The 12,893-nt window shown below is 39.7% G+C and overlaps 1 protein-coding gene across 16 annotated transcripts in view; it reads right to left on the reverse strand.

The window, feature by feature from the left end:
• Abi3bp (ABI family member 3 binding protein) overlaps nt 1-12,893 on the reverse strand; it is a 204,500-nt gene that overhangs the window by 14,606 nt on the left and 177,001 nt on the right. For all 16 annotated transcript variants that reach the window (XM_028760248.1, XM_028760247.1, XM_028760246.1 and 13 more), the window contains 5 exons: nt 8,790-8,864; nt 7,211-7,330; nt 4,218-4,346; nt 3,606-3,674; nt 605-814 (listed from right to left, as the gene is read on the reverse strand). In XM_028760248.1, coding sequence (XP_028616081.1) covers nt 605-814; nt 3,606-3,674; nt 4,218-4,346; nt 7,211-7,330; nt 8,790-8,864 — 603 coding nt within the window. The remainder of the gene's footprint in view (nt 1-604; nt 815-3,605; nt 3,675-4,217; nt 4,347-7,210; nt 7,331-8,789; nt 8,865-12,893) is intronic.

The following is a 12,893-nucleotide window of genomic DNA, read 5'->3' on the forward strand; positions in this document are numbered from 1 at the left end:
TGGCAATCACAGCTGTTATTCCTCTCCTTCTTGTTGACTCTCCTGTTCTATACATCAAATCAAGGCATGCCAAACAAATCATAACAAATTTAAAACATGACTCGAAGTCAGTGTAGCACGATCAAAATTTCCTCAGATAAGTAGCAAGTTACCCGGATGTGAGGGACTTTTTATTTTTTGGGTTTTTAAAATTTTTTATTTTATTTTCAATTTCTCCAAAGTTAATTGAAATCATTGTTAGCCTGTTTGGAAGTTCTCAGCCAGTTTAGAAACTGGGTTGGTTAAAAGAAAGCTATTTTAAATATTATCAGTGCTGTCAAGTCTTCACACACTTTATATAATTTTCTTGGTAAAATCATAAGACTATATTTCTAAAATGTGAAAGAGATTCTAAGAGGGAAGGAAGGAATACGGCTTTAAAGTCCTCAGTTAATTAGGAGCCCATCACAAAGACCAAGACCTTTTCCACCTATGATGCTTTAGACAACAGAACTTGCTTTTCCTTAGATGTGCTTTTTTGTGCCACAGTTTGACCCACACTGTCCAGGTACTGTGCCATCAAAGCTTCCCACTAAAATATCACATCTTAGTGCCATAGTCTTACCAGTGACAGTGTCATTTAGAGGTTTTTCCCAGTCCAAGATGACAAATGAGGGGCAGCCTTCGACAGTGACCACAGTGAGGTTGGTGGGTGGGTTCTGGGGTGGGCTGGTGGCATTCCCCTCTATGGCTTCCTCTGTGGGGAACCGTCTGACGGAGTCAGTGATGGAACAGGGCTTGTTCTCAGGCTTTGGGATATACCGCACATGGGGACCTACAAGTAAAAAAAGGAGGACTCTGACTTAGCACACTGGAAACTTGTGAAGAAGATGGAGAAGGTAACCTAGTAAAATTTGTCATCTATTTGAGGGCTTTGGTGTCACATCCTGAGAAGGCATTTGAAAATAGTACTGAGGATGACTTAGATATAAAACTCCTAGCTCTGATATCTGATAGATATACTGTATTTATAGATGTACCTAGTATTGATCTCTTTGGATAATTGATTCATTTTTTCAGAGTTGGTTCCTACTTCATAATTTATAGGTAGTGAGTCTCAGGCAATAGGAATGGGCACCACACTAAACGTTCTGAACAAAGCCAGACTCACAAGGACCAAGCAGTTCTGAATAATGAACTGTACCCCAGAACAAAACTCGAGAGTATTTTAGGAATTAAATATCCAAACACCCAACAAGATAAAAGTCACAGGAAAATATTTTCCATGATAAGAAAAATCAGTTATTTGAAACCAACCTAGAACTTTCACAGAGGCTAGAATATTACACAAGGAAAACATAGCAATATAAAAATGACCCATGAAAGGAGATAAAAATGACTCAGATTGCTAGAGATGAAAACTGTATATAAGATGTAAACCAAATAAGGTAGAACTAGTGCACAAGAGACCAAAAGACAGAAGACGATGACCTTACAGACATAGCACATGACAGAAAGACAGACAGACAGACACAGACAGACAGACAGACAGACAGAAGAGAGAGGAGGGGATGGAGGGAGGGAAAGACAATGAATGGACAATGGGGACTGTGAGCTTTGGGAAACATTGATGAGTTATTATATGGACAAAATTCAAGTACCTGAAGTAGGGGAGGGGATGCATGAGCACAAAAATATTTTAAGAAATAATGACCTCAAACGACCTAAGCATCTAAATCACAAGTTCAAAGAGCTAAAAATCAAAACACCTTTAAGAACAATAAATATGAAGAGAACTATACGAATCATAATTAACTCCCCAAAAACCAATGAAAAAGAGACAATATTTAAAGGTGAGACAATGTATAGACTGGTAAGAGTGAGGGTTACAGTAGGTATCTCATTGGGGAGAATGTAAAAAAAAAAATGATAGGGTTGCATATTCAATGTAGAATTAATAACCAGTGAAAAATACCTTTTTAAAAAAATGGCAAAAAAATACTTTCTTTCAAAACCAGCAAACCCCTACTGTAAGGCAGAATTGAAGGAAAAGTTTCACTGGATAGAAGTGTCCCACCCCCCACAAAGGGTAGATGGTATGAGACAGTAACAGTGTGGGTGCCTATAAACAATATTTTAGTCAGAGTCTAAAAGTTATTTTAGTTTAAAAACGTGAAAACAAATTTGTGTAGTGGTTCTTGGCAGTGATAGCACAAAGCCATGAATAAAGAAAGAAGCTGTAAAAGTGTACATGTGTTAAGTGCAAGGCTCTTCATTGTCACTGGACAACAGATGGGGATAAGTTAAGGATCACGCTGTCAGTCCCCACAGAACAGCCGAAACAAGGAGCCATGAGGGAGAAGACACAGAAAGTGGAATCATAAACTTTAAGAAGAATGAAAAAGATAAAAGAGGGAGCAAAGAATATATGTATATGCATATATAAAACAACTGATGAAAATTTATCCCTAAATGTATCAATAATAATCTGAAAGATTCCATAAACTAGAAACAAAAAACACAGCAATTGTCAGATTAAATAAGAAAAGTAAGACCTGACAGTACTATGTCTGAAAAATTCAGTGGAAACATAAAGAGATTAAATTATGGTAAAAATAAAAGGTGAAGAAAGGATTTAATTCAGAGAAAGCATGGCTGGATATATAAATATCAACAAATCAGAAGTCAGAGTAAAGATGTCCAGTAGAAAAAAGAAATGTCTTGCAAAATGAATCCAAAGATCTGTTAATCAGTAATTTATTACAATTGAAAATAATTTAAGCCTGCACCTCACCTCGATGGACTAAAATATAGAAAGAAAGAGACTGATAAAAACTTAAGTAAGAACTTAAAAGTGTGGAGTGTTATCCTAATCAGCCTGGAGTTCTTAGTGGACAGAAGGGACTCACAGGCACTGCGTGCAAGTCATGTGACCACACAACAGGAAGGAAGCCATCTGCAGGGGAGAGGCCAATCCTTGCCTACAGAATTGTGAGAAAAATAAATTTACATTGTAGAAGCCACACCCAAGTCTGTGGGATTTTCTTAGGGTAGACCAAAAGAGTCAAATTAAAAACATAATTATATACCACTTTGCACCCATTAAAATGGAAAAGGGGTTTTAAAACTGTACCAAGTTCTGGTGAGTGTGGAGAAGCCAGAGCCCTTGTCAATACCATCAGAAATGTCAAACAATACAATACGATAGAAAATGGTTTAGCAGTATCTTCAGACTTCATCTCTGTGTCCATGAAAAAGGGTCATACTCTCCCCTTTATTGGTTGGAGCTTGGTTGTGAGACTGTTTTGGCCAATGCATGCTGGCAAATGTCACCTAAAAAGGATCTCAAAATGTGACTATTTGGATCCCACCTCCTTTACTTTGTATCAGGATGAGAATGGCTTCTTCTGACTCACTGCTTCTGTTCATCCTAGCATCAAAGGCAGGCATTTCAGGGTGTACATGAGGCTAGCCCATCAGAAGCAGGCTGCACCTGATGCCCAGCTAGCTTGTACAAACATGAGAAATTCATATGGTAGCAAGCTCCTACAAAATTAATAGAGTGAATATCTGACCGATCTACCTACAAAATAGCCCTACCAAGACCAAAATGAAGTCAGACATACCTACGAATCTAGGCTTTCCAAGGTGATCGGTTTCTTTGGTGGGACTTGAACTAAAGTCAGTTGTATTACCTGAGAATGAAAAAATAATAATGCAAAACTTAGTGAAAGATAAATAAAAATTCACAATATATTGACAGAAGCATTAGAGATGATAGATAATCAATACTCCTCCTAGATAAATTACTTGTAGTTTGATTTCCCTTGCTATTTCTTATAATTCATTTTTATCCCAAATAAAAATTCTTTTAATTGTGTTCTGAAGAGTAATAATAGTGGATTAAAAATTGTAACCAATAAGCTAATACTAATGAATAAATCAAAATATCTGTAGTTTATAGTATCAGGTAATATAGTAGTCTAAAGTTTTTAAATTGGTAATTGGAGAGTCTATATTTTTATTAAAAGAAAAAAGACTTGGCATTTCTATGTCTGCCAAGGAAAGGAGCATATTCTGTAACAAACTGTTGACAATAAAGATTACTCTAAAACTGAAAAGACAGTTATTCCTAAAATTGATGGAACTAGAAGACCAAAACCCAAGAATTTGTCATCCTAAACTGAAATACATTAACATCTCCAAACAGTGTGTCTATTGAGAATGAACATTCTAACCAAATTCTTCTTCTGAAGCAGGAGCAGTTGGTTGCTTTTTTTCTGCCCCTGGTCTCTCTGTGGCTGTTCCAATAGGTTTGAGTGTTGCCTTCACGGGTGGGGAAGTTACCCGGCTGGAGGAAACGATTCCTGCAATTCATAACCAAAGCAGTAAGGCTTTGTAGGAGCAGCACCAAGTTTCCGATTTATTTATTCAATAAATGTTTATTAAGCACTTCACCATGTGGCTTGGCACCATCAGCCAAGCTTGGAGAGCAAGCAAGACCTGGTTCTTGATAGAGACAGATGCCTGAGCCAAGGATCTTGAAACATCACAGATATTGTGAAAGAACTACAGAAGGTCACAGAGGGGACAAGAAGAGGGAGTGGTTATGTCTATGGGTGGGTATCAGTAGGGAAGAGCATCTTCACAGAAGTGCCGATAAATGAAATGATCAGTAGGAAGAGAAGAGAGCCTTAGTCTGTGAATCGTACCAGGAAAACATGATTGTTGAGGGAGGGGAAGGCCCAGGCCCAGCTAAGCATGGAGGGTCAAGGAAAGGTAGATATGGAAGAACTTGAGTATCATTCCTATGGATGATTTAAAGGTTAAAGGACCATGAAAAGATTTCGAATAGAGAAGTATCACAAATGGATATTTCACTCGCCGTAATGAGCTACCCTAGCCATTTGGTCAGCTGTGAAAGTCAAGGAGATGGTGTGACCTTAGAGATGAACTGGCAGACATGGAAGATAGCCAGAGAAGGAAGACGAAGATCCCCCCAAGCAATGCCTGGGGGCCAGAACAGGGCTCCTTTGAGTTTCTATACCCAACCCCTTTGTACTAAAACTATCAGTCACTAAAATGCAATTCATCCCAAGATCCAGGCAAGACTGAGTGTTTAGTAGTAAGAGTAATATAAAGTGGGCTTTATATTCCTCCTGGGAAAAGAAGTTCTTCCTCAGCTACCAGTCAAGGGATACCTGCTGGACTTACAGACTGGCTCAGTGTACAATCATAGCTAAGTCAGGTAGATGGACCTCTGCTTTTCTCCTACAGACACAGGCCTTTGGTCCTAAAGGGAGTGGGCCACAGGAAAATGGCAAGCAAATGGCAAGAAAATCCAAGAGAAGTTGTGCTTTTCAGATTAACAGTCAGCTGGAAATGGGGGTAACATTTTCACCCTGGCAAGCAAAGTAGGGCTTGGAGGCCTCAGAAGATTTGGAGATAGGCAAGGAATGGTAGATGTCATGTGAGACTCAAGATTGTTTACAAGCACTGTGAGAGAGCCTCCGAGTAGTCCCAAACATCCAGTGGATTCCTGAATCACCAGGACTGTACTACTGTAGGTACTAGGTGCTAGGTTTTGAAGTGAAGTTATTTTCATTAGAGGCGGAGGGTGGGACATGGAGATCAGTGAGCTGAGGTAATCCTAGAGATGGAATGTGTTTATAGCTCCTCCTCAGGCTCACTGGTAGAGAGCCTGTACCAGAGCTACACTTTCTGACAGAGAACAGGAGATCATAAGCCAAAATACGGAACCAGTGAACTGTGGCTGAAGACACACAGCCTCGCCCGGGGGACCTCCTGCAGGGGCGGTCTCCTGGGTAGCCCATCAGTAAGACCTGAACGCAGTGCCACTCATGGTCACAGCTGTTTCACATTACAAGTAATGAGAACAAACTGCTCTTCTCATGAGGACTTCACTGGGCCTTCACCCAGAAAGGCCCAAGAAGAACAAGCTGGAGGCTGAGTCCTCCTCTAGACAGTGGGGGGTGGGGGTGGGAGGGAAACCCAGAGCATTGGATCTGGACCTTCCTAAAGCTATGACTGTTTAATACAAGGCTTTATGTTGTGGTGACCCCCAACCATAAAATTATTTTCACTGCTGTGTCATAACTGTACTTTTGCTACTGTTATAAATTGTAATGTAAATATCTATGTTTTTTCCAATGGTCTTAGATGACCCCTTCAGGGGCCATTCAACCCCTAGGTTGAAGACCACTGACCTTGATTCATGAAACATCCTAAAACCATTCTCATTATCTTGCTTAAAAATATGACATCACTTTCTTCACAAAAAACCCTCTGTGCGTTCACCATTCATATCTGTCTGTAAAACTCTTCTGCAGTTTCAACCTACCCAGTGTTTAGGAAGTTAAGCCATGGAAATGGAGGACAAGGAACACACCATTTGCTAGCAGAGTCCCTAAGTGGAGGAAGACGAAGCTCTGTTTTTGAACCGGATCAGTTATCACTGGTTCTTAATTCCATTCACCTATTTATTCAGTTATGGCTATCGGATTTCCTCTATATTCTCAGCACTCAACTGGGCCCTGGAGTTTCAGAGAGAACACACCAAGAGCTATCATTACAGAACTCACAAGCTCTGAGAGAAAGATTAAAAATACAAAGAGGACAAAACCATTTGTTTGTTGTTGTTGTTGTTGTTGTTGTTGTTGTACCAAAGATACATAGGGAGAGTACACAGAGTATAGTGGCAGTGCTAAGACTTTTTTTTTGTGGAGTCAGAAGATGGACGGCATATGTGAAAATGCAGGTCTGGTGGGACCATTCTATGACAGCGGGAACCTAGACATGGAAGTAAGAAACAGCTTTACTGCTCACATGCCTTCCCCAACATCATAACACTGTTGATGGCAAGATGGCGAAGTCAGTGACAGGATATCATATGCTCCACTCACTCTGAAGGGCTGGCAATGCACAGCATCCCCTACTTATACTCTGAATTCATCCACTGTTGAAAGTCAAGCCATCTTCTCTCTAGGCTTCAAGCATGCAGAGATCTCAGAAGCTAACTGGCCTAGATATAGAGGAATGGTATCTTTCAGACTACCCACTCTGAGTCAGTAATTGAGTCTGCAAAGCTGTGGATGATAGTATCTAGTCTTTGTGGAGAACACAAGTATGCCGTCTGTCACATGTGCAGTGGCTTGTTGGGTTGGCTACTAAAATGCAATCATGGAGAGAGAAAAGAGGTAAGTGAACATACCTGTACTTCCTGGCTTTCCAGTGACATTATTCGGTGGTAAAGGCTTTCTCTGTGGAGACACAGGTCTAGGGGACGCATGTCTATGTGGTATGGGTGGGCGACGAGTCCCTGGAATTGGGCCTAAGAGATATTATAAAGTCAGTACTTACAACAAGAAGTCAGTTTGAAATAATTAATCCTTCATAATCAGCAGAATACTAGTTGCATGCTTTGAGATATTATATTTTATAGAAAAATGCCTATATAGAAAAGTAATATATAGTGGGATTCCTCTAAACTTATACTGGTCAAATATTCATGGATAATGAATCACATTAGCATTTGTAAATCATCTCCTGGAATGTTAGATAAAATATGTAGAGACATGCATGTTTTGGAAGGTCTAATATAGAGAGACTTTAACATCTTTCCCCTGGAGATACAACAGAAACATTAATGAACTATATCATTGCCAATCATCTGTAGTTGTGAACCTACAAATCATTTTATCATTTCAACATTGAATGGTTTAGCATATGTATATTGTTTCTTTTTGTGGGTGTTTCACGAAATCCCCTAACTCTAATATATAATTATAATTAAACAATGCTGGAACTTCTCAAATTATATCAAATAGTACTCATGGCAGTATCGGGAATGTTGTGACTGTGAAGCAACTGTAGTGTTGAACTGTGCAAGGATTCCTAGCTAGGGGACATGGCGAGGAGCCAACTTTACCACTCCCTTTGCTCACCCACCTACAACCTCTGTTGCAGGGCTCCAGCCCAACAAATGGTACAACTTTAAACTTTGTTTGCCTTGTAGGCAAAGAAAAGTAGCATGATTTTTATAGTTTGTTTAATAGAGTCTATTTTGCAGGATGGTTGGAAAAGTTAATGGTATCTGGCACAACTAATCTTACCTCAAACTTTAAGCCATTATAGTTTTAAAATGTATTTCTTTCTTTGCATCACTTGTTTCTGATTTTAAATATCAAGAAGAATTCTCCACCCAGGAAAATATCATACCACTTTAAGTTATTTTCAAGGCTCCTCGGAGGAGAGACAAAGAAGAAAGTGGTAGGAGAGATAGAAGGAGGGGAAAGCCTGCCTGTCTACTTGCTTAGGCGAAGGTGGCAATATAAACAGGAAATGTATTAGAGTGTCTCTCACTGCACCCTTTTAAAAAGCAGAGACAGGATTGTCAGCTTCATAAGTCTATTACATGCAACTTACTCTTAAAACAGGAACATAGATCATTTAAGGCCAAATTCTATCATAATGAATCACACAAGGGCGGAGCTTGAATTAAAAAAAAGATCTAAAACCCAGTGGCTTTGTACCACTTGACCATGGTGGCTCCTTAGAATATTATAGGAAGCAACCATTGGGTTAGTATCTCCCAAAAAGTTTTCAAAGAATTTAATTTGCATTTTCTCTCCTCAATGATGGTCTTTTGGAATGTTTCTCTAGCTGCTGGCTTCTACTGCTAATGTGGTCCTCACACACAGGAACTGTGTAGCTATTGTTCGTCATTCGCCATTGCGGTTACGGTGAAAATTTGAGCTGAGGTTCTGGAGGCTCCACATCTAATGCCTTACCTGGTTTTCTTGTGGCATGTGAGTCCACTGACGTATTTCTCCCTGTACTTGATGGCTTAGGTGCTTGCTTGGTCCCTAGGAACAGAGACAATCAACAGGCATAATTGTAAACATTATTTGTCACAGGCGTTGATAAGAGTTGTCTGGGAAAGGGTGCATTTCTTACATAAATACTGCTACTTTAGTGCCCATTTTAATGGTCTTCTACTATCCAGACATACAGATACTAAGAGTCCTACATCCATTGGTTCTATTTTTCTCTGTAGAGCTGGCGCTGGGCTGTGGTTTGGGGTTTTGTCATAATTTCCCATGGCATTAATCCTGCTCTGGCTGCCTGGGAGGTATTGCTTCACCAGACAGATTTTACCAAGGGCAAATTGTCACCTTCTGCCAGTCTTTATGAGTACATTTTGTGGTTTAAAAGATAATTTTCCTCCAATTCCCCAATGCCCATAAAGAAACCTTAGAAATCCAGTGTGGTTGGGTTTATATTTATCAAACTGGCTTTAAAAAATATCCCTATGTAGGTCTGGTGTATTAAGATCCTTACCTTGGGGGCTTATAAAATAGTCCTGGCTTGGCATAGAACACTAAGTTGCTGTTTGAAGGAAACCAGTTCAAAATTGCTTTGTGTGATATTTTTCTCTCTTATCTCCCTCAAACATGGTAGTTACATGGCCATTTCACCTGAGTACCTTTGATAGGTTTTGGGAAGCTTCCCTGGGGTGCAGGGGATCAGAGTGACTCACCTTAGTTTCCTGTTACTGTTCTTTTTTTAAAAAATTATCTTTGCTTTATACAAATTTATTTTTTAAATTAAAAATATAATTCTATCATTTTCCGTTTCTTCCAATTTCTCCCATGTACTCCACCCCACCTTGATCTCTCCCAGATTCCTGGCCTCAAGCTCTTTTTTCTTTGTTGTTACACACACACACATACAGAATACACACACACTGCTATATATGTATATACTTGTATATTCATATATACATATTATTCATATATACAAAAGTATATGTGATGTATATTTATATGTGTATGTGTAAATAACTTGCTCAGTCTGTTTAATATTACTTCCGTGTATATGAGTTCAGGGCTGACCATTTGGTATTAGATAACCAATTATGGGACAGCTCTTCCCCTAAGAAGGTTATTTCTCTCACGTTCAATATTTCTTAGTTGCTTGTAGCTCTTTGATTACAGTTGGGGTCCTGTAAGATTGCCCCCTTCCACGTTGGGCTGTTGGTGTCATCCTTGTTCAGGTCTTATTTAGGCAGCCATGTTGATGATGCCTCTTGTCTGATATGTGCTTTTTCTCCTCCTCCTTCTTTTTGAGGCTTTTTGAATCTCATTATGTAGCCTTAACTGGCTTAGAACTCAGTGTGTAGACCGTGCTGGTCTCAAACTCATAGAGATTATTCACTTGCCTCTGGCTCCTCCTGAATGTGGAGATTAAAGGCTGTGCCACCATTCCTGTCTCTGACAGTTTTTATTAAGAAAGAACAGAAGCACTTTTTAGAGTCTAAGTAGGGAATCTCACTTCAGAAATAATCATCCTAAAAAAGAATCCATGTGCTGATGGCTTGATGGTAGTTTGCATATTAAAGATAAGAAAACATATTTAATGTGCCAGTTCGTACATTAACAATGACAACCACAGTAACTGAATGCCAACAACTCTGATTTTTACAGTTATGTTTCAGAGAAGGTAAAAAGACACTATTTAAATACATTTAAATGTACAGGCAGATATACTGATCACAGATGAAAGTTTTGCTTGTTGTAGTTTGAATGAGAATCTCTCCCATTGGCTCATGTATTTGGACACGGGATAACCTGTTTGTGGTGCTATCTTGAGCAAGGTTATGGAACCTTTATGCTGCAGAGCTTTGATGGAAGAAGGGTATCACTGGGGGAGGGGGATTTTTGAGAGCATATAGCCTTGTCCTCCTTCCTGTATTCTGTGGTTCCTGTGAGTGGTTGAGATGTGATCTCTCAGCTCCTGCCCATCTCAATGCCTTCCTCAACTTTATGAACATCTAGTTCTCTAAAATAGTAAGGACAAATAAACATTTTCTTGATTTCATTTTGGTCGCGGTGTATTTTTCACAGGAACCATAAGTAACTTATACAGAGGTTGGTACTGTAGGATGAAGCTGTTGCTGTGAGGAACCCCACCCTGTGGATGTTTGGAGGAATGAGAAAGACTGCAAATTTCTTCTAAAAATAGCTGTTTCTATGCCTGGGGTTCTTGGTACGCTGGGAACTAGATCATGTAACTGATTATTCTGCAAATGTCATTTAGGCATAGAAAAATACTCTATCAGTTTGGTAAGGTTTGATTTACCATAATTTCTCAAAGGCAACACATACACAGAGAGACAGACAGACAGACAGACAGACACACACACAATCACACACACACCCTAAAATGCCAGTAGACTGTGTATTCTTTGAGTAGATCTTATAAGCCCTTCTGTAAATATTTTTGACTTCAAAACCAAAGTATTCCTTTTTAATACTGTCTAAGCACTCTGTATATTTATAACTTGATTTGAGCTTCACAAAGCTTCTGTGTGAAATATAATATCCAGGACCTACAAGTGAGGAAACCTAAGGCCAGATTCAACAAGCTGTCCAAGGTCCACTGCTAGGAAATGCTGAGACTCAGAAACACATGCTCTCAGTTCCAAAGCCTCTTTCTCAAGCACCGAGTCCTCTTCTTCTGCTCCTCACAATGATTCTAAGTGACTGTAGCTTATATATTCCACCCCCTGAGAGGGCTACAGTAGCACCCTGTATGAGAGTTAATGACAGTGGCTAGCAAGCGTCCATCCTGTAACCATGCCACCATCATGTGGCACTCACACACACAAAAAAAATAGTTGCAGGCTTCCAGCAGTTCCTATAGGGCAAACACAGATCTACTAACCCCAGGATGAGTACAGGTAAATTCCTAGAAGCAAAAAATGAGTTGGAGATTAAGGAGGAAAAGGAGGGAGGGACATGGGTCCAAGCAAGTAGGAAGGTGAGAAGAGGGGAGAGGAAAAGGGAGGAAGAATACATTAGAGCAGAGTGAGTCTCAGCCTTCCTAATGCTGAGACCCTTTAAAACAGTTCCTCATGTACTGGGGACCCCCTGCCATAGAATTATTTCACTGTTACTTCATAGCTACTATTATGAATCTTAATGTAAATATATGATATGCAGGATATCTGATATGTGACCATCCCCAAGGGTGGTCTATTTATATCTCTAGATATAAATCAGTAAGTCAACAGCACAGCAGCCCTCGAAATCCAGCCCAATTGTCTGGAATTATTAGAAAGAGCCCTATGAACAATAGCCTTGGGGCTCGCTGGAGAGAGCTAGAGATAGACAATGAAGCCCGAGGCTCCGATAAACCAGTGAACATGAACAATTTAAGGTTAAAGGGAGCACAGAATCGTAATAAGGAGAAAATTTTTAAAAAGGAAGCTAGTATAAGACACTGTAGAGAATGGGTCTTGTGGATTACCTATCAGGCAATCTAGCTCAGCCTGTGAGCTAGATTCTTTTCTCTTAAATTGGATTAATGGACACATATGCTAAAGGGCAACTGGCTCTGGAGGCACCAAGACTGGAACGTCAGTGTGGCCCACCATTGCCATATGGGAGTTTTCCAGAAGTCTACGGATTTATGTAACTCATCACTTAGCAATTTCTTATCCACGATGAAATAATGATTTTGGGTATTTCTAACCATAGTAACAAAACCTTTGCAAACAAACTTGTTGATTTCCGACTGTATCAGGGGAAATCTATTTTCAATGAATCAGTGACTGTGACGGAAAGGGGTGATATTATGGAGGACAGTTCTCTGTGCTTTTGCCTCCAAATATTAGCACCTAGCTAAAAGTTCTTGAGCAATCCAGCAGCCTGGAAGAGTTAGCTGCATCCTAGAAAAACACATACCTCATCCTGAGGAGTCTAGTTTTTCTTTGTGATATACACTCAGTGTGAGGCAGTAAAGTATGGTTTCCCCATAAGGATATAGAAAGAAGAATCCAAGATCATCTGTGTAACAGAGTCTGTGGGATCTCATGTTCCATGGCACCTTCA

The sequence above is a fragment of the Grammomys surdaster genome, unplaced genomic scaffold (assembly GCF_004785775.1).
Source record: "Grammomys surdaster isolate TR1022 unplaced genomic scaffold, NIH_TR_1.0 126398, whole genome shotgun sequence".
In the NCBI taxonomy this organism is placed as follows: domain Eukaryota; kingdom Metazoa; phylum Chordata; class Mammalia; order Rodentia; family Muridae; genus Grammomys; species Grammomys surdaster.